Source organism: Carassius carassius, chromosome 39, assembly GCF_963082965.1.
Source record: "Carassius carassius chromosome 39, fCarCar2.1, whole genome shotgun sequence".
Classification (NCBI taxonomy): Eukaryota; Metazoa; Chordata; class Actinopteri; order Cypriniformes; family Cyprinidae; genus Carassius; species Carassius carassius.
In genome coordinates, this window is record NC_081793.1 from 12480213 (window position 1) to 12507429 (window position 27217).

The 27217-nt window shown below is 37.8% G+C and overlaps 1 protein-coding gene across 3 annotated transcripts; it reads left to right on the plus strand.

Moving 5' to 3' along the window:
* Positions 1 to 363: 363 nt before the first annotated feature.
* Positions 364 to 27217, plus strand: LOC132121375 (kinesin-like protein KIF20B). Of its 3 annotated transcripts, none has more exons than XM_059530702.1 (30): positions 364 to 586; positions 692 to 781; positions 930 to 1049; positions 1148 to 1286; positions 1399 to 1583; positions 1679 to 1736; positions 1851 to 2045; positions 5457 to 5568; positions 5658 to 5729; positions 5805 to 5954; positions 6066 to 6228; positions 6323 to 6574; positions 6652 to 6764; positions 8598 to 8718; positions 9067 to 9271; positions 9348 to 9409; positions 9521 to 9640; positions 12327 to 13198; positions 13360 to 13498; positions 13578 to 13700; positions 13794 to 13854; positions 13949 to 14068; positions 14932 to 15035; positions 15115 to 15237; positions 24935 to 25063; positions 25244 to 25438; positions 25692 to 25766; positions 25873 to 26008; positions 26121 to 26248; positions 26886 to 27217. In XM_059530702.1, the coding sequence occupies exons 1-30, from the start codon at positions 485 to 487 to the stop codon at positions 26979 to 26981; spliced, it is 4560 nt and encodes a 1519-aa protein (XP_059386685.1). In that variant the 5' UTR covers positions 364 to 484; the 3' UTR covers positions 26982 to 27217. The 3 variants fall into 3 exon arrangements, with proteins under 3 accessions (XP_059386685.1, XP_059386686.1, XP_059386687.1); XM_059530703.1 differs by having other exon boundaries at positions 25247 to 25438; XM_059530704.1 differs by lacking the exon at positions 15115 to 15237.

Below are 27217 nucleotides of genomic sequence, written 5' to 3' on the forward strand. Positions count from 1 at the left end.
AAATTATGTCTAAAAATAAACACACCTCGAACATAATCATCAATATTACACAAATCCAATGGAGTTGTAAATATACAAGAAATACACAGCAGTGTCCCAGTCCCAGACAGAGTAGGTGTGTTCCTCACACCACGTCTCTGCTCTTGTCTCTCTGCATGCAAATTTTGTGGGGGGCCGGTGCCACCCCTTTACACACGCCCCTGTAGGGCGAAACTGCTGACTCTTTCAATTTGTTATTAACTTGTAGAAAATTCAAATGATTTGCAACGGTTGCTTTGTCGCGTCCGGTTTAGACATGTTATTATTTAGCTGTTGCGCCGCAGCGTCCGGTCTATAGGCACGTTGTCATAAGGCAAGTAATACCTGATTTTGATAGATCCAATAGTCGATATGTCATTTAATTTTGTTTGTTGCCACTTACATTTTAGTACCATATAATAAAACTTTTAGCTAAACGTCAAATATACTGATAGATTTAAGCAAGATGATGGAATCGTGTTTAAATCTTAAACCTGAGAAAGTTGGCATTGTAACGGCTGAGGACATAAGGAAAGATCTTTCCTCTTACTTCTCCAAATTATCAAAGGTAACGTTATTTATTAACAGGAAGTATATTTAATGTTTTAAAGTCCTTGAATCTGATTTAGGCTGTAAACTAGTATTTCACGTTTCATATTTCTGTTTTCAACAGGACACAGTAATGCAGGAAAAAGAGCATTTGCAGGTTTATCTCCGTGTACGTCCGTTCACGACTTCAGAGAGAGCAGAAGGGGAATCACAGGTGTTTGTTTTTGAGAGAAATTCTGAGTGTGAAGCATATTATCTATTTCATTTGAGGATGAAAAGTAAATGACGAATTTACATTTTGGGGTGAACTATACTTTTTAAATGTGCCTAATGTAATTTAAGACTCTAATCTCTACAAACAGGAGTGTATCTCAATTGAGCCTCCAGATACTGTGATTCTAAAGGCACACAAAGCATCTCTGACAGCCAGACACAGTGAGAGATTCGGCTCACAACAGGCACAACGATTTCAGTTCTCACAGGTATGAGGTCCTCTGGCTTTGTAATTTATTGCGAACTGGTTTCAGTGATGTTATCAAGTGTTTTTCTTTGTAATATGATTGATGAATTCTTGTTTTAGGTGTATGGTCCTGATACAACTCAAAGAGAGATATTTGATGGAACAACCAAAAGCCTTGTGAAAGACGTCTTGGATGGAGGGAATTCTTTGATCTTTACGTATGGAGTTACTAATGCTGGGAAGACATTTACTTTTCTTGGTAAGAATTTTTGATGATTTTGTATTTGTTTTAATTATATATTGCACTTAAATTATGTATTGTATATATAACTGTCTAATAGTGCATTTTTATGTCTACTTTTATGTTGTAGGCCCTGATTCAGATTGTGGAATTCTGCCAAGGTCATTAGATGTGATCTTTAAAAGCATAGAAGGCAGGATTTATTCTCAAAATAGCATTAAGCCTCACAGATGTGTCGACTTTATAGAACTCACTAAAGAGCAGCAGGATGAGGAAGCTACAGATAAGAGAAATCTTCTTCAACGATTTAAAGATGTAAATAATTTTATATATATTTAATTTTTTTTAACTGTAAAGTTTTAGCAGTACATTGCTAATACTCACATCATAGATATTTCTTTGTTTATTAGATTGACCCCCGGAAAACTCTGTCTAGCATGTCCAGTTCCAGCTTTTCATTATTTGAAAGTAGGCAATGTCTTTCACTCTGCCTTTAAAATAGTTTATGAATATTCTGTTCACCAATATGAACATAAACACTTGACAAACATTGATTTGTTTTTTATTTTTTTTTTATTCCAGGCTCCACCTTTAGTGACACAAATAGGGACAGTGTCTGTTTGGATGACACCTCTAATGTTAAATTTTCTGTGTGGGTCTCCTTTTGTGAAATCTACAATGAAAACATCCATGATCTCCTTGATGTTGTTCCAAATGGCTCTCACAGAAGGAATGTTTTGCGGCTTGCCCAAGATGAAGGCAATGCTTTTGTCAAAGGTAACCAAATAATTCACTTGTTTTCTAAGTTGACAATACAATAATGAATCATTGAAATAATAATAATTAAATAAAGGTTTACATTTAAACATTTTATAGAAATAGTTTATTAGGGGTATGTGATAATGACAAAAAAAAATGCTATCGATATTTTCAATATTTGGAATTTTGTCGGTAATAATAATTTGACTACATTTTGTTGAACATGTTATTGTGCTGCTGATACTTTGGCAAGTTTAGGGCTTCCCAAAGCTTGTGATATTCTTCGTATTCTGTGTGGTGGTTACAGAGCCTGAATTTTGTTTTGGAAAATGTAGAGAATTCACTATGATTGTAATATTTGACATGGCCTTACACATTCAATATTAAAGGTATAAAGGTTATTTTTCACAGAATGTTCTACATCTTTATGAGTGGATGATTTTATGTAGAAAACAGTAAATCACAAAAAAATTGCTTTAGGTGGGTTTTCACAGGCAGAGTCACCTCTTTTGAAACGTATAATTCAAATTAAAATTTATGTTATTGATTCATATTTATATTGTGAGGAAGATACTTAATAATTTTATTTTCAAACTTTGAATTGAATTTATTTTAACTAAAAAAGACATGTAAACTGTCAGTAATAAATTATGAATAGATAAATGACAAGCATTGGCACAAACAAATACATTAACAAAGTACAACTAAATTTAACTGTGCATTAAGTTTGTCAGGTAGGTTTAACAGTAATATTCAGGTACAGAAATACCACAAAAACTGAGTAATCTTTTTAACTTTAAAATAACGCTGGTTAGTCTTTGATGTATAAATAAACCGACAGCAGCAGGTTTTTTAGGTTGCTCTCTCTTTAAGACCTCGTGCATGGATCTGTTACATAATTTTGTTTCTCAACTGTTTACATTCATTTAATAGCCTATATACCGTACCACAATGTTTAGTATAAATCGACTGTTTACGTGTGTACTGGGATCAATTTGTACATAGTTTTGTACATATTTTGTCATTTACGCAGGTGCAACACAACTTAATTCTGTAGTCGTACACTCTTCATGCTGAAATATTTGCAGGAATTCCCAATAAGTTTAAATTGGTTTTTACCTTTTGTGGGCATTTTTACTATTATACGACCTTTTTTATATACCTAAATTAAATACATCATCTTTTGCATTTAGTGTCAGATTCTTAAAATGAATCAATTGTTTCAAATAGTAAGACACTATAGGGCTGTTACCAATCAAATTATATCAGTATCAACAAAATTTGTGTTTGCAGAGGAGAGGTACAGAATCTACATCTGAATTGGCATTTTGATACATTTACACAGACTATTGTTTGAAAGGGCTGGGTATCGATCAACATTTTTTTATACTAATGCCTTGACTTCAATAACGGTTCTTAAACAATCCTTTTTTAAAAAAAATTACATTACCTTTAAAAAACTTGGTTTAATTTTTTCAGTTTGTTCACGTTTTTACAGATAGAATCAAACAAATAATCATCTCCTGAGCCACTGCAAATAGTCAGTGCAAATAGTTTTAATAAAGTTTAAATAGTTTTCAGTGCAAAATTTACAGTTTCAAGTTGGTATGTTAGGTTCATTGCTGCATACTTAAGACCTTAAACCACTCATCAGTTCTTAAAAAAATTAGCATGTTGCATGTTTTCAGGAGACAAACAAGCATTGATGAAATGTAGGCACACTTTTGAGCTTTACTACATCTTTTAGACTATGTTTACACTACAGTGTTTTTGAATCAAAACATATAGCTTAGACAGAATTACAATTTCTATTAACTTCACAAAGATGATCTGATGAGCATTAGCATGATCACACATGATCTGATGAGCGTTAGCTGCAGCACTGTTTTGGGATGATTTCTCTTCCGCGATGGCTGTTATGACTCAGAGGAAGCTCATTCGCTGCTCAAATGTCAATCATATTTTGAATTCATAACCTGCCCAGTCTCCGGGAATGACTACACTTTCGCCTTCAGTTCTATACATAAGAAACCCAGAAAAACATTTTTACAGATGAATCATGAAGCTAATAAACACATGATTACAGCAGTATTTAATTTGAATGTGATTTTCCTGAGATTCTGCCTATTTTCATAACATTAAAGTGTGTTTACATGAGAAATGCTAAGCAGGTGTAGCAATTAGCCTGATATAAAAGGCTACAAATAACATATTTCAGCAACATTATATGACAAATTAGATTGCAATCGGAAGTTATTACAAACATTCTATGGTGGTTTAAAGTGAGTTTTGAATAAAAACAAAGTATAAATCTTATAAATTGTATTATGTAGCATGATGCTACAGTGAGCATGAATGGTCACATGTGTTTTCCGTTGTGAAATGTGAAACGAGGATCGTTTTTATTTTAAAATGCCATTTTAAAACGAAAACAAACAAGTGTAAATGTAGCCTTACATCTATGGGGGTTGGGATGCTTAAGGTGTGTTCACGCCATATCGTAATTACGAGATACCAACTTATAAAAAGTGTTCACGTCCCCGTAAAATTCATAATTACAACTTGTTAACTGGGTGTTTTCTGAAAGCTGCAACTTGTACCACATCAGATTCATTAGGTGCTATTTTTAGGCATTGATAGTGTGATAGTTTTGAAGAATGTGAACAGCTCCAAGAATGTCACTTGTTGTATTATCAAAATTACAGTAATTACAACATAGCGTGAATGCAGCATTACACACTACAGCCTCACATGTAAGCCACGTCTTCAACCTAAACTAGCATTTTTCTTGATGCCTCATGCTGTATGCTTATTGGCTGTGTTGTTGTCTCATGTTGACAATATTAACCCCTTAGCTATAGAAATTTGGTATTGACAAGACATATTTCGATACTCGATTGTACCAAAGCAATTCAGTTGGTTCCTAAAAAGTATCAGACACGATGCCCAGCCCTACTGTTTAATGCAGGACATGAATGCATTTAACCTGTAATTTGATGTTTTGGGGGGGGGGGCTAAAAAAAATAGCCTTTGTCAGCAGGTGGTGGCAAATCACAGTCGTTCATACTGATATTAACTATATCAAATGGTATATATATAAAAGATATAAAAGTTATACAGGGGCATTTTTGCACCCTTAAATTGAATTTAGGGGGAATTGTAAATGTATTTTAATCCAAATGTGAACTCTAAATGCGTACAAGCAGTAGTCTAACTTCATCACTGTATGCATGCACTCTCTTTGTGTTTTGTTTGGTTTTTGCGATATACTCGATGTCAAATTGCATATCATTAAACAACAATTATGCTAATATCACAGACGATATATATTGGACACCCCTATATATTTATAAATTATCAGCATATAATTTTTATGATTATACACCTTTGGTTATTTATACATTTTGTCTGAATATTTCTTTCCTCCAGATCTAAAATGGGTTCAAGTTAACAGTGCAGAGGAAGCATTAAAAGTTGTGAAAATTGGAAGGAAAAATCAAAGTTCTTCATCCACCAAGCTCAACAATGTCTCTAGCAGAAGGTGCTTCATTTTAAAACAGTTTAGCGTTTATATTTAACTTGATAATTTTATTACGTTTTGAAATTAAATAACATACGTTTTCTCTATAGCCACAGTATATTTTCCATTCGGATCTTGCGGATTGAAGATGTGGGTGTTCCTCGAGTTCAGACAATTAGCGAGTAGGTGACCTCAGTTCCAGTGTGTTTTAACATGGAATCATTGATTTATTAATTAATTAATTTTTATTTTCAAAGGTTGTCATTATGTGATTTGGCTGGATCTGAGCGATGTGCAAAGACTCAGAACCAAGGAGACCGCTTAAAAGAAGCTGGAAACATCAACACATCCTTGTTAACGCTAGGGAAATGCATCAATGCTCTGAGGCTCAACCAAATGCAACCCAAGTGAGAAAATGTTAATTTGTAGGCTGCATTAGTAGCATTTATGTTCCATTTCATTGGTCCTTTAAATGTCCTATTGATATTGGAACTCAACTCATATGTTTTTTTGCACAGGATTCATCAGCACATCCCCTTCAGAGAGAGCAAGCTGACACATTATTTTCAGAGTTTTTTCTGTGGCCGTGGTAAAGCTTGCATGATCATTAACATAAACCAATGTGCCTCAGTGTACGATGAAACCCTGAATGTCCTCAAGTTCTCAGCATTGGCTCAGAAGGTTTGCAGGAACCATTATTTGATATTGAATTATCAGGCATTTTTACTCTGTTCGTTATTTATTTATTTTGATCTTTTACATTTTGCCTTTATAGGTGGTGGTCCTCAACCCTAAACCAGCTCCTAGTATTGCGGTCAAGAGATCTGACAGAGGTGTGTCCACGATAATCAGTAATGCTGACAAGAAGGATTGGACAAGGAGAAGCTCGTTCATGGGCTGGGAGATGAACTTAGAGGAGGACAATGTGCACGAGGACAAAGATGATGAAGAAATGGGTGAGGAGGATAATGAGAGCATGGAGGACAACATTGTCCTAGATACTGTGGAAAGTCAAAAGCTGTTTGAGGTATTTTCAGTTTTAAGGAATGCATGTTTTGGTTTTCAATGACTATATGATATGCTAATATGATACATTCGACGCAGCATCAGCTCAATGAGAAGCTGTCCAACGAGGAGTCTGAAAAATTAACTATGGAATCTCGTATGCATATGCGTGAGGAAGTCATGGAGTTGTTTTTTAACATGGAAAAAGACAAGTAAGTCAAACACTGTGTTTTACAGATCATAGTGGTCGACTGATGTACAGCCTGGCAGTTGGGGAATATTATTGTGCAAATTGCGTTCAGCTAGTGTTGCACAGTATGCTGGTACTAAAAAGGTATCGCGATACCCTGCTTTTAAAAATTGTATGATTCCAGATTTTACTAGTACTGGTACTTTAAGAATGACAGCTTTTTAATAAGAACCATATTTCCTGCTTTGTATCAACATGCGACAGCAGGACAGTGTGTGTTCAGCACTCTGCTTCAGCTCCCTGCATGAAAACTTATTTATCCGCCCAAAACAGTACTGCTTAAAGTTATCGACCATTTAGGGGCCCTATAATACACCCGGCGCAATGCGAAGCAGCGCAAGTGTGTTTGCTAGTTTCAGTCCGGCGCCGTTCGCATTTTCCTGTCCAGCGCCACGTCGTTTAATTAGCAAATGCATGTGCACTCGTTTTTGCGCCCATGGGTGTGCTGGTCTAAAAAAAGAGGTGTGTTCAGACGGATTGCTGGCGCAATGCTATTTTAAGGAGCTGAAAATAGACTGCACCATAGACCTGCTCAAACCTGGTCTAAAGTCTGGCACAATGTTTTTTCTTTGTTATTTAAAGAGCGTACACACTGCTTATTAAACACAGGGACGCACAGCAGCACACAAACATGCCAAATATTAAAAATTAAAGGATTGCAATGGATAAAATTTTTTTGTAGGCTAATTAAAAAAATAAAAAAAAAATAAAAAAAAATATATATATATATACATATATATATATATATATATATATATATATATATATATATAAATGGATAGTCATTGCTTGTATCAGAATTAGGCTATTTGCTCGCACACGAGCAGCTCCGTTTCATCTCGGAGACGCATTCTGTCTTTGCGCTTGCCAAATTCCGCCGTGTAAATAGCAAATCCGTCATGGCAGTAGCGGAACTGGCTCTTAAAGGGAATGGAAGATGAGACTCGGATTGGTTTATTGCATGTTACACCCAAAAACCACCCATTACTCATTAAGAGAATAGGGACAACCCGTTTAGACCATGTGCCCAGGTGCGCCAACCGTTTTTCCATTGTTATTACACACCCAAAGTGCATGCACGGAAGTCCTCTCTCTTAAGATCGCAAATTGAGATCTCTTTCAGCAATTACTGCTCTTCAGTGATCAAATACACACACAACTATGTTAAAACGCTGAAATGAATGTAAAAGTTGAGAAAGAAAATGCGCGTGTATCAATAAATTGGGTGCATGCAGCTCTTAAAAGTGACAGCAGACTAATATTCGTGCTGCTGTCTATCTCCACAATGTTAATCAAGAAAAAAAGAAAATTACTCACTAATTTTGACTAACTTTACTAGCTTTAATAAGGATAAATGTATGAACGTTTCATTCATACAGTGAAGACTATGCAGTGCTTTACTATTACATTTTGATTGCTTTATTCAATTTCTGTATCATCTCTTTCTTGAATGCTATTGTTAAATAGACCTAAAAACACTGTTTATTTCATTTGTGTCTTTGTTTTATTGTATTTGTCCTTTTGTTTCTTACTTGCATCTTTGTTTTTATTATTAATAACAAAAAATTATTATATCATGATATAAATTGTTATTGTGAAATAAAATTACTTCTAGGCTTGAATAATATTTTGGACATATTTCCTAGCTCATGCCCTTAGCTAACTTACTAATGTTGCAAAGATCTTGCATAATTCTTTTAGTGAATCAGACACTATGACTATGTTGATGAGCGCTTTTAAATTTTCGTGTTTATTTAAAATGCACTCATATATTTTGCTTTTTTTAATGTTTTAGTAAACGTCTCCAAAGACAGAAAGAAATTGTTGAGGAAAGAAGGCTAGAGAGACAGAAGAATCTGGTCAACAGAACTATTGGTGAAATGGCCACTGTTTGCACTGACGGGAATGCTGCAAAGGTATTTCCAGAGGGCTTCATCTAATCAGAAAAATAAATAGGGACAAAATGAAGTGCCATGTGTGTTTGCTGTTAAAAGCCTGTTTGAATATAAGTCTTATTTTGGTTGAGGGACTGGTCCTTTTTAGCTTCATTATAATCCTCAAACCTGATGGACCTAATTAAGTGGGTTTTAATAGTTAATGACAGGATTTTATGACTGTAGATAGATGTGTATAGATCTAGATGCATTTTATATGTACAAAAGTAGGGAATTCTACCATATCTGTATCAAGGCACACATTTAACACAATGACACTGAAATTACATTGAAAAATATATATTTTTTTTCTTCTCTGCATCCTTCTAGGAGGATAAAATTGAGCATTTGGACAGCATGATCAAGGCATTGAGAGATGATCTAGCTAAGATAAAGGGAGATGCAGAGTCAGTACAGATTTGCCTGACAAATGTCCCTGAATCATCCAGAACAATCAGTGATTTGAGGACACAGCTGGAGGAGATGAGAGAGGAGCTTATTAAAAGCCAACAACTTCTCAGTCTTAAAACTATAGGTGTGTTCGGTTACCACAAAGGGGGGAAAATGACAGTGTTTTATGATATATGTCTAATTATATAATCTCTTTTCAGAGTTGGAAGCAATGTGTGTTCAAATGCAGGAATTAGATTACCAACTTCTCCAAGCAAATAGAGTAACCTGAACTAAAGTTTTCTTTTAAACATCTGAGGTTATTGACAGTAAATTGTTTACATGGGCTCCCTGGCTTCTGTTGTGTTGATCTTTGTTTGTTTGCCTTTTTTAGAATTATGAAAACAAGAAACTGAGATGTCAGGAACTTATGTCAGTCTGTCAGGAGAAAAATGGCAGGATCTCAACATTACAGACTGTTTTGGATCAAAATGTGGAGGCAGCTGCTAAAGATGTAAGTTTATATTACTGTGCGAAAGTAGTTTTTCCAAGTAGTTTTCAGCTTATGATGACCAAGGCTTTATTTATGTGATAAAATACAGTACAACAGTAATATTATGAAATATTATTACAATTGTAGGTAACTATTTTCTTTTTTTATTGTTAAAATTTTATTGATTATTATTTAAACAAAAATTTTACCCCAGCAAAAACTAGTATCACAACTAATAAAGGGCAAACATTATTAAAGACAATTAAAGTAATAAAATATGGAGAAAAAAAACACTAATTACAAGCATAGATAAAATAAAACAAAGCTACAAATAAAGTAAGCTCTAACATTAGTTTTTAGGCACAAATGTAAAATGTAAGAAATGTAATTAAGTGTCAAATAACACTGCTTAGTGTTCACTGTATAAATTAAATATAGATTAATCTTTGTTAAAGCTGTGTTTTGATTTTTGATTAACATTAAGGACACAGAGAGGTTTTTATAGGCTCTAGTCCCTTTAAGAGCAAGTGCATGGAACCAGAACACATCCACACAACACATTTCTTCAGGGCTTGAATTTTGGCATGGGATTGCACGTAATTCTAATGCAGGTTCAGTGCTTGTACTATGGGAAATTCCGGCAAATAGTGGAAAAAAGACGCTTGGGTCAGATGACGGAATGCATTATTTTGCATGTGCCTTTTGAGTCTTACAATTTGTAACATTCATGTGCTTAATTCAGTATTTGCATGCTTTCTGTGAAAACCCTCACACCCAAAATCCACAGATGCAGTTCATAGGGGACATATTGTAATCTACAATTTTCATAGTCTTGAAAATAAAGAAAACTCTTTGAATGAGAAGGTGTGTCCAAACTTTTGGTCTGTACTGTATAAACATGTGTGTATTTATATATATATGTGTGTGTGTGTGTGTGTGTGTGTGTGTGTGTGTGTGTATATATATATATATATATATATATATATATATATATATATATATATATATATATATATATATATATACACAATATGATTTTTATGGAGTGCAAAGTTTGAGGTACAGAAGCAGATTACATACAAAAGAGTAAATACAAGGTGCAACAGAGGAGTTATAAACACAGAAATGCATTATACAGAATAAGGCCACATTCAATGGCATACAATGGCATTATGAGGTAGAAATGCACAGGAATGTGCAAAACAGGAGGCGTAGTAATAAACATTGTAAACGTGCAGTGGGGACAGGTTATTGTACAGTTTTTTTTTCTTTCTTTTTTTAATACACATTTGTATACATGGTCATAATGGGGTGTAGTGTTCGGTTTAGAGTTCTGTAGGCTAACAGCTGAGTAGGGATGCCTGGTATTATTGGTACATTATTGGAATCGGCTTAAAATATAAACATTCAGCATAAGCTCATTTAAAAAAAACAAAGCATTTTTTATACATTAAAATAAATAAACATTTAATATACAGATTTATTAATATGCAATATATTTTTTCAAATGGACTATGACAACTTAAATTCAAGGAGTTCTAAAAGATTTTTAGAATTTGTACTGCTCTTCTGCATTAGACACAAATAAAATGTTAAGGTAAAAAAAAAAAACAGAAGAGGTTAATTTTATTATAGTTATTTTCAAAGCTTTCAATATATTAATTAAAAGTTTATTAGTTCTAAGATATAAGTTTTTGCTCAAACCTAACAAAAATTCAAAATGATTTGTTTATAATTTCTGCACAGGAGAGAGTTGGTGTTGTTTCAAAACAAAAGGAAACATATCGGCTAACGAGCCAAAATGTTGTCGGATATCAGCGAAAATCTAATATTGTGCATCCCTACAGCTGAGGGAAAGAAACTGTTCCTGAGTCTGCTGGTGTTCTAGTGAAAGACTCCTATAACATCTCCCAGGTGGGAGTGGAGTAAACAGTTTGTGGCTGGGGTGAGATGAGTATTTGATAATGTTTCTCAACTTCTTTAGGCAGCGTTTGTGGTGAATGTCTTTGATGGAGAGTAGCTGAACACCTGTGATGTATTGGGCAGTTTTCACCACTTGCAGAAGGGCTTTCTGGTCTGAGACAGGGCAGTTGCCGTACCACACTGATGCAGTTTGATAGGATGCTCTCAATAGTGCAGTGGTAAAATTTCAACATGATGTGGGGTGACAGATGAGCTTTCCTTACAGTCCTAAGGACAAAAAGGTGCTGATATGCCTTTTTGATAAGAGTGGGAGGTATTGAGGGTCCAGGAAAGATCCTCAGAGATATGAAAACCAAGTTACGTGATGGAGATTAAGAGTGGTGATCTACAAGTGAGACTGATTGAAAATTAATTTTGCCATCAACTTATTTAATTTCAAACCTGTATACTGTTAGTTGTGTGTGTGTGTGTGTGTGTGTGTGTGTGTGTGTGTGTGTGTGTGTGTGTGTGTGTGTGTGTGTGTGTGTGTGTGTGTGTGTGTGTGTGTGTGTGTGTGTGTGTGTGTGTGTGTGTGTGTGTGTGAACACAGAAGGAGAATTTAAGTATCTTGCCACAAATCAATTTTTCAGCAAACAAAGGTTTATCATGATGAATTTAGCAAAAATCCAAAAAGGACTTGTATTGGGCTCATGAAAGTAGCTCATAGTAGGCTTATTTTACTTACATACATTTTGTTATACATTTGGACTGTAATGATGTTTTTTTTCTTTCCAATGTACAGCAGGCCTTAAATAATAATATCAAACAAGAAATCCTAAATTTCAGAAACAACTGTAAGTGTGGGCTGAATGAAGATGGTGAACCTAGAGGGGAGGAAATGACAAGTCAAGAAACTCAACAGCTTCTGCAAGAACTGAACATAAAAGATGAACAGCTGAATGAACTTAAACTTGAGCGCTGTTCACTTGAGAAAAAAGTGTGTGATCTCGCTGATAGATTGGCAGAGCAGACTCATGCACATGAAGCTACTGTGGCGATGGAGAGAGCAGAAGTCAACAAAGTCACAACTGAGAACCAGGTTCTTGCCAATGAGCTACATGTACTGCAGCAGTCGGCCAGTGAGATGAGCTCGAAACTCAAAACTCTCCAGACGGAATTGAGTACTCAGACAAAGATTGCAAATGAGCTTTCAGAAGAACTCGATGCAGCCAAAACTTTGATTAAGGAACATCGAGCAGAGTATTGCAGTCAGTCCAAATCTACTGAATCCTTAATGATGGAGGCAGATCATTTGCGTCAGGAACTCAGTGCCCGCCAGCTCTCACATGACAAAATACAGGCTGAATTTGAGAGGATGGTGGAATTGTCTCATAAGAAGAGCCGACGGATCAATGACCTGGAGCAAGAGGTCAGCCAGACCAGAACAAAGATGTGCCAGCTGGAGGAGCTCTGCAGTCGGCTTAAATATGAGCGTGATGCACAGGACAAACTCATTAAACTGAACCAGCACGAGGAGCTTCAGAACATAGTGAGATTAATTGTTGAGACTGAGATCTTTGAGGTAAGAGAGAAGGCCAAGAGGAAAATAACTGCGATGGAGAAAGATCTGGCTCATAAAGACGCAGAAATAGAGACCAAAGCCCAAGAGCTTTCGAAGTAAGTTTTTCATTTCTCATCCAAACTTTCTGGTAACTTAAGAAGTAGGTCCTTGTTTTGGTTGAGTCAGTGTCTTGCTTTATATTCACTAGATCTTACTACTCATTCTTTTCAACTGTTTATTTGCAGTTGGTTTTAATGATCTCTTGTTCTTTTTATAGGGTGAGTGAGCTTGTGGACGATGGACGAAATAAAATCCAGACCTTGAGTTATGATTTGCAGCAGGTGCAGAGGGAGCGAGCTGATGTCAGAGATCAATTATGTGAGGCTAACATTCAGAAAGAGCAGTTAGAGAAACAGGTGGGAAAAAAATCACTGCTTTTTTCCTTTGTCAGTGTTTTTAACAGTTTTTTTTTAAACAATCTTTTTTTCTCATCAGATCTTGATCTTAAGTGAAGAAAACAAAATGTTTCAGCAGAGGCTATGTGAAGCAAATGAGATGAGGGATCAGGCTGGACACAGTTTGAGCTGTACAGAGCAATCTGTTGACCCACAGCAGACTGTGAGTGCTGCTCTTTCTCTCAGCTTTGTTCAGTTTGTTATGTTATCAGGTATTAAATGCTCGATTATTCTACATCTTTTCACTCACTCACAGGTGAAGTCTAACCATGTCATAGGAGAAGAAAGCTTACAGCCTTTCCAAACAACCTGTCAAGGTAACCTATTTATCTTTTCATTTAAACCTTTTTCCCACAGTACAAACTAAATCGGCTTACGTTTTGTCCTTAGTAAGATTGATTTTGTTTGCAGATCTTTTGGCAGAGCAGAAGCTGTTTGAGGAGACGTGTGGTAATTTAAATAAGTGCACACAGACAGATGAGGAGGAATTGCTGGAGGCCAGATTGAATGAGATTAAATCCATAACTGAAGGTGGCTGAGTCTGTTCTAATTGTAATTCATATAAATCTCTGCTAGACAACATACTGTAAGAAATCAGCAAGATTCAGTTTGGGGAATTCAAAACATACAGTTACTTCAATGGCAAGTAGATACAAGAATAAAAAGATGCCAGACTTTCACTAACTTTACAGTGTTCATTTATTAGTCAGATTAATCTAATATGTTAATATTAATTAAACAGTAGTATTGACTTTTCAGTTCCCTATTTTTAATTTAAATGTATCACTTATGACTAATAAATGATTAAACATAATAATTATATTTAGATTTTTCCATTTCTCATTTAAATGTATTAATTTATATGAACACATTTTAATTATATTTCCTACATTTAATCCTAATCAAACAGCAATATTTACAAGGAAAATGCTTTTAATTTAATCCTTTGTTCTTAACTGACCGTTTACTTAAATTAAATTGTTTTTGTTAATATATACACTACTATTTTGTGTTTTTTTTTCTTTTGGGTGGGGGGTAATGCTTTTATTTAGCAAGAATTCATTAAATTGAACAGAATTTGCAGTAAATACATTTAGAATGTTACAAAAGATTCCCTTTTAAAATAAATGCTGTTCTTTTTTTTCTATTCATCAAAGAATCTTGAAAAATTTCCTAAAAAATATTAAGCAGTGCAACAAATTTGACAACATTGATAATAAAACAATTGACCACCAATCAGCATATTCGAACAATTTCTTAAGTATTATGTGATAATGAAGACTAATAATCTAATGAAATTTTGGTGTCATGGTAACACTGCTTCTGTTACACTGTTCAGTACATCTCTAACACCTGTAAATGAAGCTAAGCTCAGACATCTTTGTTCTTCTCAGATCTTGCACAGCTGCAGGAGATGTATCAGAAACCAAATGTTGGTGTCTCAGTTGAACCTCAGCAGGATGAACAGAGAGCTTGCAGACCGGCAGAAAACAGAAAGGTAAGAACCTGGAAGTCTTTGATCCCTCCAACTTTTCCTCAACGTGGTTTTGCCAGCAGTAAATATATATATATTTCAGCCTAATGAGGAGCTGGCAGATGATAAGCAGGAAAAGGAGCTGGATGGAGCAGCCAAGGGGAAAGTGGCTCTGGCAGCAAGGCAACTAGAGGGTGACCAACAGGACAGCCTGCAGCTGGAGCTGGTAATAGGATCAGCTTACCATCTCTCTCTCCCTGCCTCATTATTTTCTTTTTCACAGACTTGAGGGCAGGATTTAGCTCCGAGTAGAAATTTATTTACGCAGCAGGTTTCTGAGTAAATATCATTTTTTTGGTCCGAGTGACCTGCCAACAGGAGGAATGACAGGACTACAGCAGGACAGTAATATCACTGCAGAAAAGTGGACTGTGCAAAACTCTATTTTCTTGAACCACTAGTCAACTAGCGCAGGTAGGATCATATAAGATGTTTTGCATGCAAAAGCATGATGCAGTGGAGCAGGATGTAGAGGTCTCAGGCACGATTTTAAAAAGTCAGACTATTTCTATTTGACATGCCACCTTAGTGCAAGGTATGTTACAAGTTCAGTGATGTCCATCTAAATAGTGTTTTAAACAGCATTCATTTCATGATGCATCTTCTTCATCTGCATTTTACTAAGCACTACTATGGGATCAGAATCCCACCAATTGTATTGCAGTCACAGATCAAAAAATAATAAGCATAAATTAAACATTTAGAAACACATGTCAAATAATAACACACAAAACCGAAAAACAAGTGCATTTTTTTAAAAAATAAACAATGCGGTAATGGATAAAAAAAAATAATAAGCTTGAATCAAAAATGTAAACACGTTTAAAATTATATTGTGCAAAACTGAAACATGAAATAAAGATTTTCCAAATCGTGAACTGGATATCACTAAACTGCAGTGAACGTGCTCACAATAGGCGGGTCTATGTGCTAATACAGTAGCCTACATCAGGCAGGACATCCAAAAGCCCACCTATCATTCATAGACCTCGAATATAGCTTTTCATCTAAAAGATGTATGTAGTAACAACTTTACATGGCCGTTCGATCTAATGTTAACCTACAGAAATGTGCGCTATTGAAGTGTGTGTGGAAACTGAACCGCAGCACGCTCACAGCAGGACAGATGGAGGCATACAGATAAAAGTAATAAATCTTTCGAATCCGTAGGCCTATATGCTTATTTGTGTGCACTCAGAATAACAACGAAATGTTGTGCTTCTGTAAAATAAAGCAAACAAAATGCGGTTTCTGCTGTCTTTGTCATGTGAACTTGAGCGAGAAACTTTGAAACTCCGTGTATGAAAAATAAATATATAGAGTGCAATGTCTACATTCAAATGAAAAAAAAAATTAAAAATAGAAAACGTGTGTTAGCATGGATGATTTACATTAAATTTAATGTGTGTTCAATGCCCAATGTGCATTGTTTAAGATGGCTTTTCTGTTCAATAAAATAACAAAAAAAAACTATATTTTGAATTTTTATTTAACTAAAGTGGGCATGCTGTGATCTGTGCAGGTTTTTTTTTTTTTTTTTTTTTTTTTTTTTTTTACTGAAACTGACAGATTCCGGCCAAAAAAAAAAAAAAAAAATACAAAATGGGAGTGGGAGGGAACGTGAGTAATTCATCCGGGATTGAAACTGGATGGGATTTTCCCCCAGTTTTTTAGTAGGACTGGGACGTGAGAGATTTTAAAATCCACTCCCGTGTCACCCTCCACTTCACACAACTGCCACAGCAGCCACGAGTCGCATGGGAGTAGTGTTGGGCGATATGGTCATTTTTCAGATCGTGATATTGTCAGCCCGTGACGATACACAATATTATTGTTCATGGTTGGCGCAAGAGAGAGCATTACTATTTGGTGTTTTAAACCGTGCAGGTGCGAGAGAGATTTATTTATCCTTTCGGAAATTTGTTCTACACCATACAGTACGTCTGATACATTTATACATAAGACAACAAGACAGTTGACAAGACAGAATTCAAAACAAAATATACAACAAAATTTCCCTCTCCCCAAACACCCCCACACATACCCAACATCAGGACAGAAGACTCAAACTCCACTACACATAACTAGGATAATAAAGTGCAATTGTGCATACTGTAACAGTCAAGCTGGAAAGAAAGTGCATGATGCTATTTAAAGTGCTGTCCTGCAGGTAAGTTCTTAATCATAAATGTAATGCTAGTTGGAATGAATGACTTACTGGCTCGATTAGTTTTGAAAGTGGGTAGCCTAAACCTCCTCCCTGATGGCAACACCTCATATGCCTGGTGTAGGGGGTGTGACATATCTCTATTAATTGCTTGACCTTTCTTCAACACCCTTCTTTCATAGGTAATAGCCATACTGTCTAGTTTTTTCCCCACAACCTTGCTAGCCAGGTTAACTATCTTGCTCAGTCTGTTTTTATTGGTCACTGACAAAGAGAAATGCCCGTGAGAGAACCTATGGAATTACCAATAATCGTAAAAATATACTTTCAAACATACTGATAAACTAACGTTAAATATAAAAATACAGTATTTAAAACAGCTAGTTCTTATATAGTCGGATGCAACTGTCATATCGCACGTCCTGTGACAAAACTGCTCTATCTGCGCACAGAGGTAATCAATCGAAATTTTCTGCAAAACCTGTCAACGGTGAATAATGTCACGCTGTCTAGTCTCTGTTTCCCTGGGTGTCCACTAGTGGGCTCACTTCCCCTTAGGCACTTCACCGTAGGCACTAGAATTCCTCTAGTCTTGTCCTGTCATCACAGTAATTGCAATCCTGTTAATTGCACCAGGTGCAGTCACTTTATTGTCATTATCCTCCTTATAAATACCATTCTTTTCCTGTTGTTTGTATGGAGTCCTTACCCTTCATGTTTCCAGCATTCTCGTTCCCTGAGATTTTCTCGTTCCCCTTTTCCTTTGTTTGTTTATTTTGGACTATCTTTTTGGTTTTGTCCTTGGCTGTGTTTGACTACGATTTGGATTACCCTTGATTCAATAAATACCTGCATTTGGATCTGCAATCTCCCTGTGTCTCTCTGGTGCACGAACGTCACAGAAGGACTCCATCAATAAGATCCAGCGGTATGTCTGTTCATATTTCCTCCCCAGTCATCGAGCGGGAGAGGAATGGTTTCGAGGGTACTCGCCTGGTCGTGTGTCGTGGGACCAGGGGAGGTCGCTCGGGAGTGAGTGGTCGAGAGGAGGTCCGGCATCACTCTCCACTATGGCCCCCCGTCGACCCTGGGTGCGGGAGGAACGGATGGGAGCCGCCGTCTCACCCTTGTGGACGGAGAGGGAAAAGTAGGTGCAAGTCTGCCGAGCCAGCGCCGCTGCACAAGATGGCCGCCAGCCCAGTGAGGAGGTCCGGCATCACTCTCCACTATGGCCCCCTGTCGACCCTGGGTGCGGGAGGAACGGATGGGGGCCGCCGTCTCACCATTGTGGACGGAGAGGGGAAAGGAGGCGCAAGTCTGCCAATCCAGCGCCGCTGCACAAGATGGCCGCCAGCCCAGTGCCACCGCACAAGATGGCCGCCAACCCAGCGCCGCTGCGCAGAATGGCCGGCGACCCAGCGCCATTGCACAGGATGGCCGCCAATCCAGCACCACGATGCAAGATGGAAGCCAGCCCAACACCACAGCACAAGATGTCCGCCAGATCAGCGTCACGAGGCAAGATAGACGCCAACCCTGCACCACAGCACAAGATGGACACCAGCCCAGAGCCACTGCGCAGAATGGCCGCCGGCCCAGCACCACTTCCCATGATGGCCGCAGGTCCAGCGACACTGCACAAGATGGCCGTCAGCCCAGCGCCACGAGGCAAGATGGATGCCAGCACAGCGCCACAGCACAAAGTGGTCATCAGCCCAGCTCCACGGTGTAAGATGGCCGCCAGCTCAGCGCCAACGCCCAAGATGGCCGCTGAGATGTTTTTGGATTATTTCTCCATGCTGTCAAAGATCCTAGAGATTCCCAGGAGTGTTCACGTCACGTCTACTGATCCAGAGACTGTTCACGTCACGTCTGCTGAGCCAGCACCACAGTACAAGATGGCCACCAACCCAGCGCCACTGCACAAGATGGCCGCCAGCCCGGAGCCACTGCAGAGGATGGCAGCTACAGTGGGCTTTCCTGAGTTGGGTCAGGTTCCCGTTGACTCTCCAGAGTTGAGTCAGGTTCCGGTTGATCTTCCAGAGTCGAGTCAGGTGCTCATGGACCCTCCAGAGTCAGGGTTAGTCACCGTCGACCTTCCAGAGTCAGGGTTAGTCACCATTGACCTTCCAGAGTCGGGGCTAGTTCCTGTTGACCTTCCAGAGTCGAGTCAGGTGGCCGTTGAATTTCCAGAGTTGAGTCAGTTTCCGGTTGACCCTCCAGAGTCACGGTTAGTCACCGTCGACCTTCCAGAGTCAGGGCTAGTCACCATCGACTTTCCAGAGTCAGGGTCAGTCACTGTTGACCTTCCAGAGTCAGGGTTAGTTCCTGTTGACCTTCCAGAGTAAAGTCAGGTGCTCGTGGACCCTCCAGAGTCAGGGTTAGTCACCGTTGACCTTCCAGAGTCAGGGTTAGTCACCGTTGACCTTCCAGAGTCAGGGTTAGTCACCGATGACCTTCCAGAATCAGGGCTAGTCACCGTTGACCTTCCAGAGTCAGGACTAGTCACCATTGACCTTCCAGAGTCAGGGCTAGTTACCATGGACTTTCCAGAGTCAAGGCTAGCCACCGTTGACCCTCCAGAGTCAGGAGTCAAGTCACTGGTGATCTTCAAGGACAGAGTCAAGTAACCGGTGATCTTCAAGGACAGAGTCAAATCACCGGTGATCTTCAAGGACCAAGTCCAGTCACCGGGGATCTTCATGAACAAAGGCAAGTCACCATTGATCTTCATGAACAAATACAAGTCACCAATGATCTTCATGAACAAATGCAAGTCACCAATAATCTTCATGAGCAGAGTCAAGTCAGCAGTGATCTTCTGGAACCCAGTAGAAACACCATGGGAGTACCAGAGTCTCGTCATTTCTCTGTTGAACTATCGGAGCCTCTCCACGTCTCTGCTGAACTACCAGAGCCGGTCCACGTTTCTGCTGAACTACCAGAGCCTCTCCACGTATCTGCTGATCTACCAGAGTCTCTCCTCGCCTCTGCGGAACTTCCAGAGCCTGGTCACGTCTCAGTCGAACTCTCTGAGCACCCGACTGATCCTGTTGTGGCCACGGAGGCTACCCTTAACTTGTTCATGTCCTTTGTTTCAGACTTGCCCAAACAGACTTGTCCTCCTGTTCATTCGACCACATGGATGTGGTGGTCTTCTGCTCCGCCCTGGGGGGCGTCTGGTTCGGCCGCACGGATGTGGTGGTCCTCTGCTCCGCCCTGGGGGGCATCTGGTTCGGACGCTCGGATGTGGTGGTCTTCTGCTCCGCCCTGGGGGGCGTCTGGTTCGGCCGCACGGATGTGGTGGTCTTCTGCTCCACCCTGGGGGGCGTCTGGTTCGGCCACACGGATGTGGTGGTCTTCTGCTCCGCCCTGGGGGGGCGTCTGCTTCGGCCGCACGGATTTGGTGGTCGTCTGCTCCGCCCTGGTGGGCGTCACGTGATGTCCTTCTTGGGACTTGTGTTTTTATGTTTATTCCTTTTTGTTCTTCTGTCTGTGTCTTTTTTTCTGTTTCCTCCTATGGACCTGGCCCTCGGTCCCTCCCCCTGATCCTCCGCCGGTCCACCTCCCTCCTGGGTTTCTTGTCTGTGTCTTTCGTTCTGTTTCCCTCTAAGGACCTGGCCCTCCGTCCCTCCCCCTGATCCTCCGCCGGTCCACCACCCTCCTGGACTCCTTGTTTTGTGTTGCACTTCTCTTGTCTCTGTTTTTCCCATTTTACCTGGTCGTCTTGTCTCTGTTTCCCCATTCTACCTGGTCCTCTTGTCTCTGTTTTCCCCATTTTACCTGGCCCTCCGTCCCTCCCCCTGATCCTCCGCCGCTCCACCTCCCTTCTGGTTTCTTTTTGATTTTGTTTTTCCCTTGGGTTCGGGTGGAGCATCTGGCAGCTGCTCCGTGGAGGAGGGGGTAATGTCACGCTGTCTAGTCTCTGTTTCCCTGGGTGTCCACTAGTGGGCTCACTTCCCCTTAGGCACTTCACCGTAGGCACTAGAATTCCTGTAGTCTTGTCCTGTCATCACAGTAATTGCACTCCTGTTAATTGCACCAGGTGCAGTCACTTTATTGTCATTAGCCTCCTTATAAATACCAGTCTTTTCCTGTTGTTTTTATGGAGTCCTTACCCTTCATATTTCCAGCATTCTCGTTCCCCAAGATTCTTCCCAGTCTGCTCGTCTTCCGTGTCCTCTCGTTTTTCCGAGTTCCCTTTCCTGTCCCTTTTCCTTTGTTTGTTTATTTTGGACTGTCTTTTTGGTTTTGACCTTGGATGTGTTTGACTATGATTTGGATTACCCTTGATTGAATAAATACCTGAATTTGGATCTGCAATCTCCCTGTGTCTCTCTGGTGCACGAACGTCACAGAAAATCAATAGTACATTTCATTTAAAGTCCAGCGGTTTAACACTAATATTGGGCAATAAACGAACACGTTAAATTATAAAGTATTCAAAACAGGTAAGTTTATATATTTGGACTAAAGTTGAATTGAACTGCTGCATCAGTCATACAGCGCTCCGGGCCGTGCACGACTCATGACGAGACCGACGCACCACATCAGAAACAAGAATGAGATGCATTCTAACATAACTGTGGCATTAAACTCAGTTAGTGAGGGCTCGTTTAAAATATTGCACATATATAGGCCATTCAGATTACTTGTTAAAGTGCAACGAAATCACATGATCAGTCTTTAAGAGAATGACTATGTGAGAACCACTATGGACGATGAGTTCGCTCTGCCGCCTTGTTATTATTTTGTCTTTACTTTATTTGTAATGCCAAGAAAAGTTAATCTCTCATGTTTGAGAAGAGCACGTTGCCATGTAGCAGCCATTAAATGTATGTGACACCAACTCCTCGTTTTCATCTATTTCATTTCATGGATTTAACGAGTTATCTGAGTCAAAGTGTTACAACTTCAGTGAATATGCAGGATCTGATCCTCCTAGGCACGCGGTGTATGTGGGTGAAATTCGGTGCTGAAGTCAAATAGCTGGGCAGTTTGATAGCCGAATTATAATAAGCCGCATAATAAAAATAAATATTAGTTATTATTATTTTTATAATCTAATACATTAATAGGAAAATGAGCCTAATATTGTCTTGATTATCGACAGAGAAATCTGCTTATGTCAGTATCTCTGACTATCGTCGATACACGATACTATCGTCTACAGAGGTGGGTAGTAACGAGTTACATTTACTTGAGTAATTTTTTGGGGTAACGAATACTTTTCGGAGTATATTTAAAGATGGGTACTTTATACTCTTACTTGAGTAAATTTTTGGGGAAAAATCTGTACTTTTACTTCGTTACTGTGGGCGACGCTCCTCTCGTTACTTTATCTTAATGCAATAAATGTAATAAATGCTTCAGTTTATTCCAAACGCGCCGTCTACTTTTCTCTGGGCAATGAGCGATGCCCATTTGCGAATGATTCATTCTTTTGAGTCAATTCTGTTCAAAGGCTTGATCAAACCAATTGGCTAACGAGTGAATTGGTTCATGAATCAGTTTGAATGAGTCGTTCAGTTCCCTGCCACACGCGCTGAGCGTCTGAAGTGGTTCACTCGGAGTTGTAACGTTTAAGAACATCAGCAGCGTTGAAAACGTGGCTGGAACTGCACTGAATTGAAAGCAAATCTGCAAAGGCTATTATTTGCTAGCGATGGAGATCCATATTAGATGAACACCGCGTGTGCTGTCTACTGTTTAACAGGTAATAACTTGGGCTACATTCGATTACAGTACACGATACCACTGTGACATTAGTTTGTTGTACGTGTGTGGCTTATAAGAGGGGAGTCAAGTTGAATGCAGCTTCCAAAAGACAAAAAATAGCCGATTAAGATTTTATTAATTTTAATACAATCACACCTGTGCGAGTAGGCTGCGTTCAGCAAGTCATATCATCAGCTGCTAAATTCAGATTTGTGATTGCTTGCCTGGCGCTGAGCCAGAGATAGATGTGTTTTTACAGCACTGGGCATTATAACCAATCACACATGATTCTTTTGAGCTTATTAAAGCATTGGCCAATCAGAGGTGTTCCGATGAGTCATCGCTAAAATGCCGGTGCTTCCTTCACTCGCTCGCTGACTGAATACCTCTTTCTGGCGAATTCTCTCGTCAGAAACAACAAAGTGCAGGTGTACGAATTTTTAATTAAGATATTGATTTCACAGTGTTAACAGTTTCAGTGATTTTAATGGGAGTTTCTGAGAGTGATTGAAATCTAGACTGTCAGTGAAAATGATCTTTAATAATGTAAATGTTATTTGCTCTCTTTCTGAACAATGAGAGATTAGTAGCAATATTTATATCACATTAACTTTCAATGTTAAATTCACATTTAATATAAAGTCAGTCGTATTAAAAATATGTTATGGCATGACACCTATATCTGTTACTTAAGTAAACAGACTGGGTTTTATAATAAATTACATAAGTTGGAGTAAAGGCTAAAATATGAAATATATACATTTATACACACACACATACATTACATACATTTTATCTATATCTCTAAATAAAAATAGGCTCAGTATATATGACCCAAAGTAACTAGTAACTAACTACTTGAGTAGATTTTTTATCCGATACTCTTTTACTCTTACTCAAGTAACTATTCAAGACTAGCACTTTTACTTTTACTTGAGTAAATATTTCTAGAAGTACTTTTACTTTTACTTGAGTACAGTTTTTGGGTACTCTACCCACCTCTGATCGTCTATCGGCACAACCCTACATGGGAGTGACGTCAACTCCCCCTTGGACTGATTGGCTAGAGGAGCAGCTGTCAATCTAGAACATTGTGGCCCAATGGTGACGCTGAAGCCCGCCCTGATTTACATGAAACTCTAACTGCAACATTTAGAAATACAAGCACAGAACATGGAAACAAGAGCAAAGGGGAAAAGACCATAAGCACGCAAAAAAGTAACATATTAGCAGGAAACCTGATTTTGTTTGCAATTTGGAAAATCTTTAATTCATGTTTCAGTTTTGTGCAATATAATTTTAAATGTGTTTACATTTTTGATTCACGTTTTATTTTTCAAATAATTTTTCAATCCATTTGTTATTAAAAAAATAGCATTTGTTTTTCGGTTTTGTGCGTTATTATTTTACATTTGTTTTTTTAATTTTTAATTTATGCTTATTATTTTTCGATCTGTGACTGCAATACATTTGGCGGGATTCTGATGCCATACACTACTGCTAAAATATATAAAAGAAGTAATCTAGATCAGAATCAACTAATGTGTTTTATTTTATTTTATTTTATTTTTTTGAATGGTTGATACCACTATCTAGAGAGCAGGTTGGCTGGTACAATAATGAATCAACTTCTTTTACACGGCATTTGTTCATAGGCCACCAAATAGTGTAAAACTGCACTACTTTTGATTTTGAATTTTAAAACTGAAAGTGAAATTACCATTTTTATTTGGCAAGTTGATGAATGTTATTGGCTGAAGCCTAATTATTTCTGAATGACTAAATATTGCCTCATTGATCATTCTGACCAATGTAACAGCCTATCACTAGTTAAAATGTTGAATTATCAGGCCATTGTGAATTACAGAAAACTGAAGGGTTTAAATAAGTAACAATGTTTAATGATAATGCTACAGTAGTATAATATTAGAATATTAGAATATAATCTTTTTTTCTTCACTTCCCTGCATGATTATAGGAAATATTAAAGCAGAAGCTGGCTGAGAAGCAGGATACCACTGTGAAATTACAAAGGGAAAAAGATGATTTGGCTGTTTCTTGTAAAGCTGTTACCCAGAAAGTTGACCATCCCAAACAGACATCAAAGGTGAAGACATAGAATGAAGGCAACTCTTTTAGTCCAACACATGAAGTCAGTAGAGTGATAATAATGCAAAATGCATATAACTTATAAGAAGCAGTAGAGCATACAAAGATGGTAATAGCGCTGGTCTGTATGATAATTGATTACTGTAGATATACAAAATGCATTGGTTATCGCTCAAAGCAGGTGGCTCTACTTGACAACTCCACCCTGTCCAAAAAGAGTCTCCGAGAAGAGAGCTTCACCAAAACTGGGCTTAAATTCACCATTACACCACTTAAACCAGACCAAATGAATGTCAGGAAACCAGGAGAAGAAAAGCCTGTCAGAAAAAAACTCAGAAGTACAGCCAGAAAGAGAAAGAGCCCAGAGTTGGAGGTAATCAGACACTTTTGGAATTAATTTATAAATGAATTATCCATAAAAAGTGTCTGTATTGCAGCTTTAATTAGTTGAAGTAAACTCCAGGGTTCCGGTCTATTTTTAGAATGTTTTGTCAAATTGCAAGTAATTAAAATAAGAAAATAGCAGTGACACATTAATCAATTGTGCTAAGATATTAACTTGGTCATCATACATATAATGCAACACATAATCATATGACTTGTGTTATATGTGATTGTTATTCTAGAGCTCTGTGGAGTCAGAAAATCGGAAAACCCAACGGCTGAAGGTGAACAACAGGGAAAACATACAGTTTATTGAGGTGACTTTCTGTCCATTAATACACCTGTGACATCTCATCTTTCTCTGTAATGTTTATTCGATAATATGCTAAGCTAGTTGTATTCTGTATTTTTTCACCTCACCAGACTCCCGTGGTGCAGGGGAAAAAGGTGACTCGATTAAAGCAGAAAGACTCAGTCAGCCTGAAAGGGAAAAAAGACAGAGCCCTGAATAAGATTGGAGACTTTATCCAGAGCTCTCCAACCATCTTTGGGAGCAAAGGTCAGCTCTGTCTCTTAATTTTACACTTAGTCAATGGTATTAATTTGAGCTCTTTGTCAAAATTGTTTCATACTGTATCTCAGCATGACCCAACTTTTAACTCCATCCTCAGCCAAAAAGATCATGAGCATGGTGAATGTTAAATCCCCTAAACTGAATCCTTCTGAAAACAACAAACCCAAGATATCCAAACGAAAGCTCTTCAAGTTTTCCTCTCCACTGGACATACCCTCTCATCCTGTAAGTGGTGTTTCCTGTGCATTAGTCACATAAGAGTGAATCATAAGTATGTATGTACTGAATGAATGATTGAGAAGCATACCATGTGTTAGAGATAATGTTTTGACAACTATATTATATTTTTATGTTTAAGCCTAAAAAAAAGACAAAGTTGATGCTTCTTTCCAGTGTTACATGTGTAAATTGTCTTTAATACTTTATTATATATATATATATATATATAAATATAATCCCAATTTATAATGCAGAGTAAATTAAGAAGTAAGCCATTACATTTAATTTTGAACATTGGGCTCTAATGCTAAATCATTGCTCATTGTTTGTTTGAGTATCCTGAAAATCTGGGCACTGGATGTACTAAAAATGATAAAATGATACATAAACAATACCTGCTGAAAAGCAATTTTTTTATGAAATGTTCTTCGATATGTTTAAATTTGACATGTAGAAATAGTTTAAATTAGTTCTAAAGCCTTGTTGAATGTGAGTGATTTTGAGGTGTGTGTGTGTTGTGGTATGGAGGTACAGTTTAAAATGTTGTTTCGGGCAGGCCTTAAAGATTAGTTTAAAAAAATTAAAAAAAAAACATGCAGAAATGCTGGCAGGTAAATGTTAAATTCAATAAATAATTTTACAGATCATTGGGAGCAGTGATGATGATCAAGACAGCAGTCATTTCATAATCAAGAGGAAACTCAGAACAAGAACTGCAAAGTCGAAATGCAAACATTAATTTGATGGCAAAGTGTTATTTAAATTTTTGTTCTTCTAAATTGTCATAGATTTTGTTTATTTAATAATTAAATGTTGTTGGACTATTCCTATTTGTTTCATTAACACTGGAAATGTTTGTAAATATTTTAGAAATGTACCTCACAACCTTTTTTTAATGACATTTTTAAATTTCTTGTGGTTATTGGACAAAATGTGACAAAAAAAATGCTGTTTATTAAAAAATGCTTAAAAGAA

What these genes read in the sequence shown, in the direction of transcription:
- LOC132121375 (XM_059530702.1), top strand. Translation starts at nt 485, where the DNA reads ATGATGGAATCGTGTTTAAATCTTAAACCTGAGAAAGTTGGCATTGTA. An exon ending in CTGACGGGAATGCTGCAAAG is followed by an intron (nt 8,719 to 9,066) that starts GTATTTCCAGAG and finishes GCATCCTTCTAG; the next exon opens with GAGGATAAAATTGAGCATTT. An exon ending in AAAACATACAGTTTATTGAG is followed by an intron (nt 25,767 to 25,872) that starts GTGACTTTCTGT and finishes TCACCTCACCAG; the next exon opens with ACTCCCGTGGTGCAGGGGAA.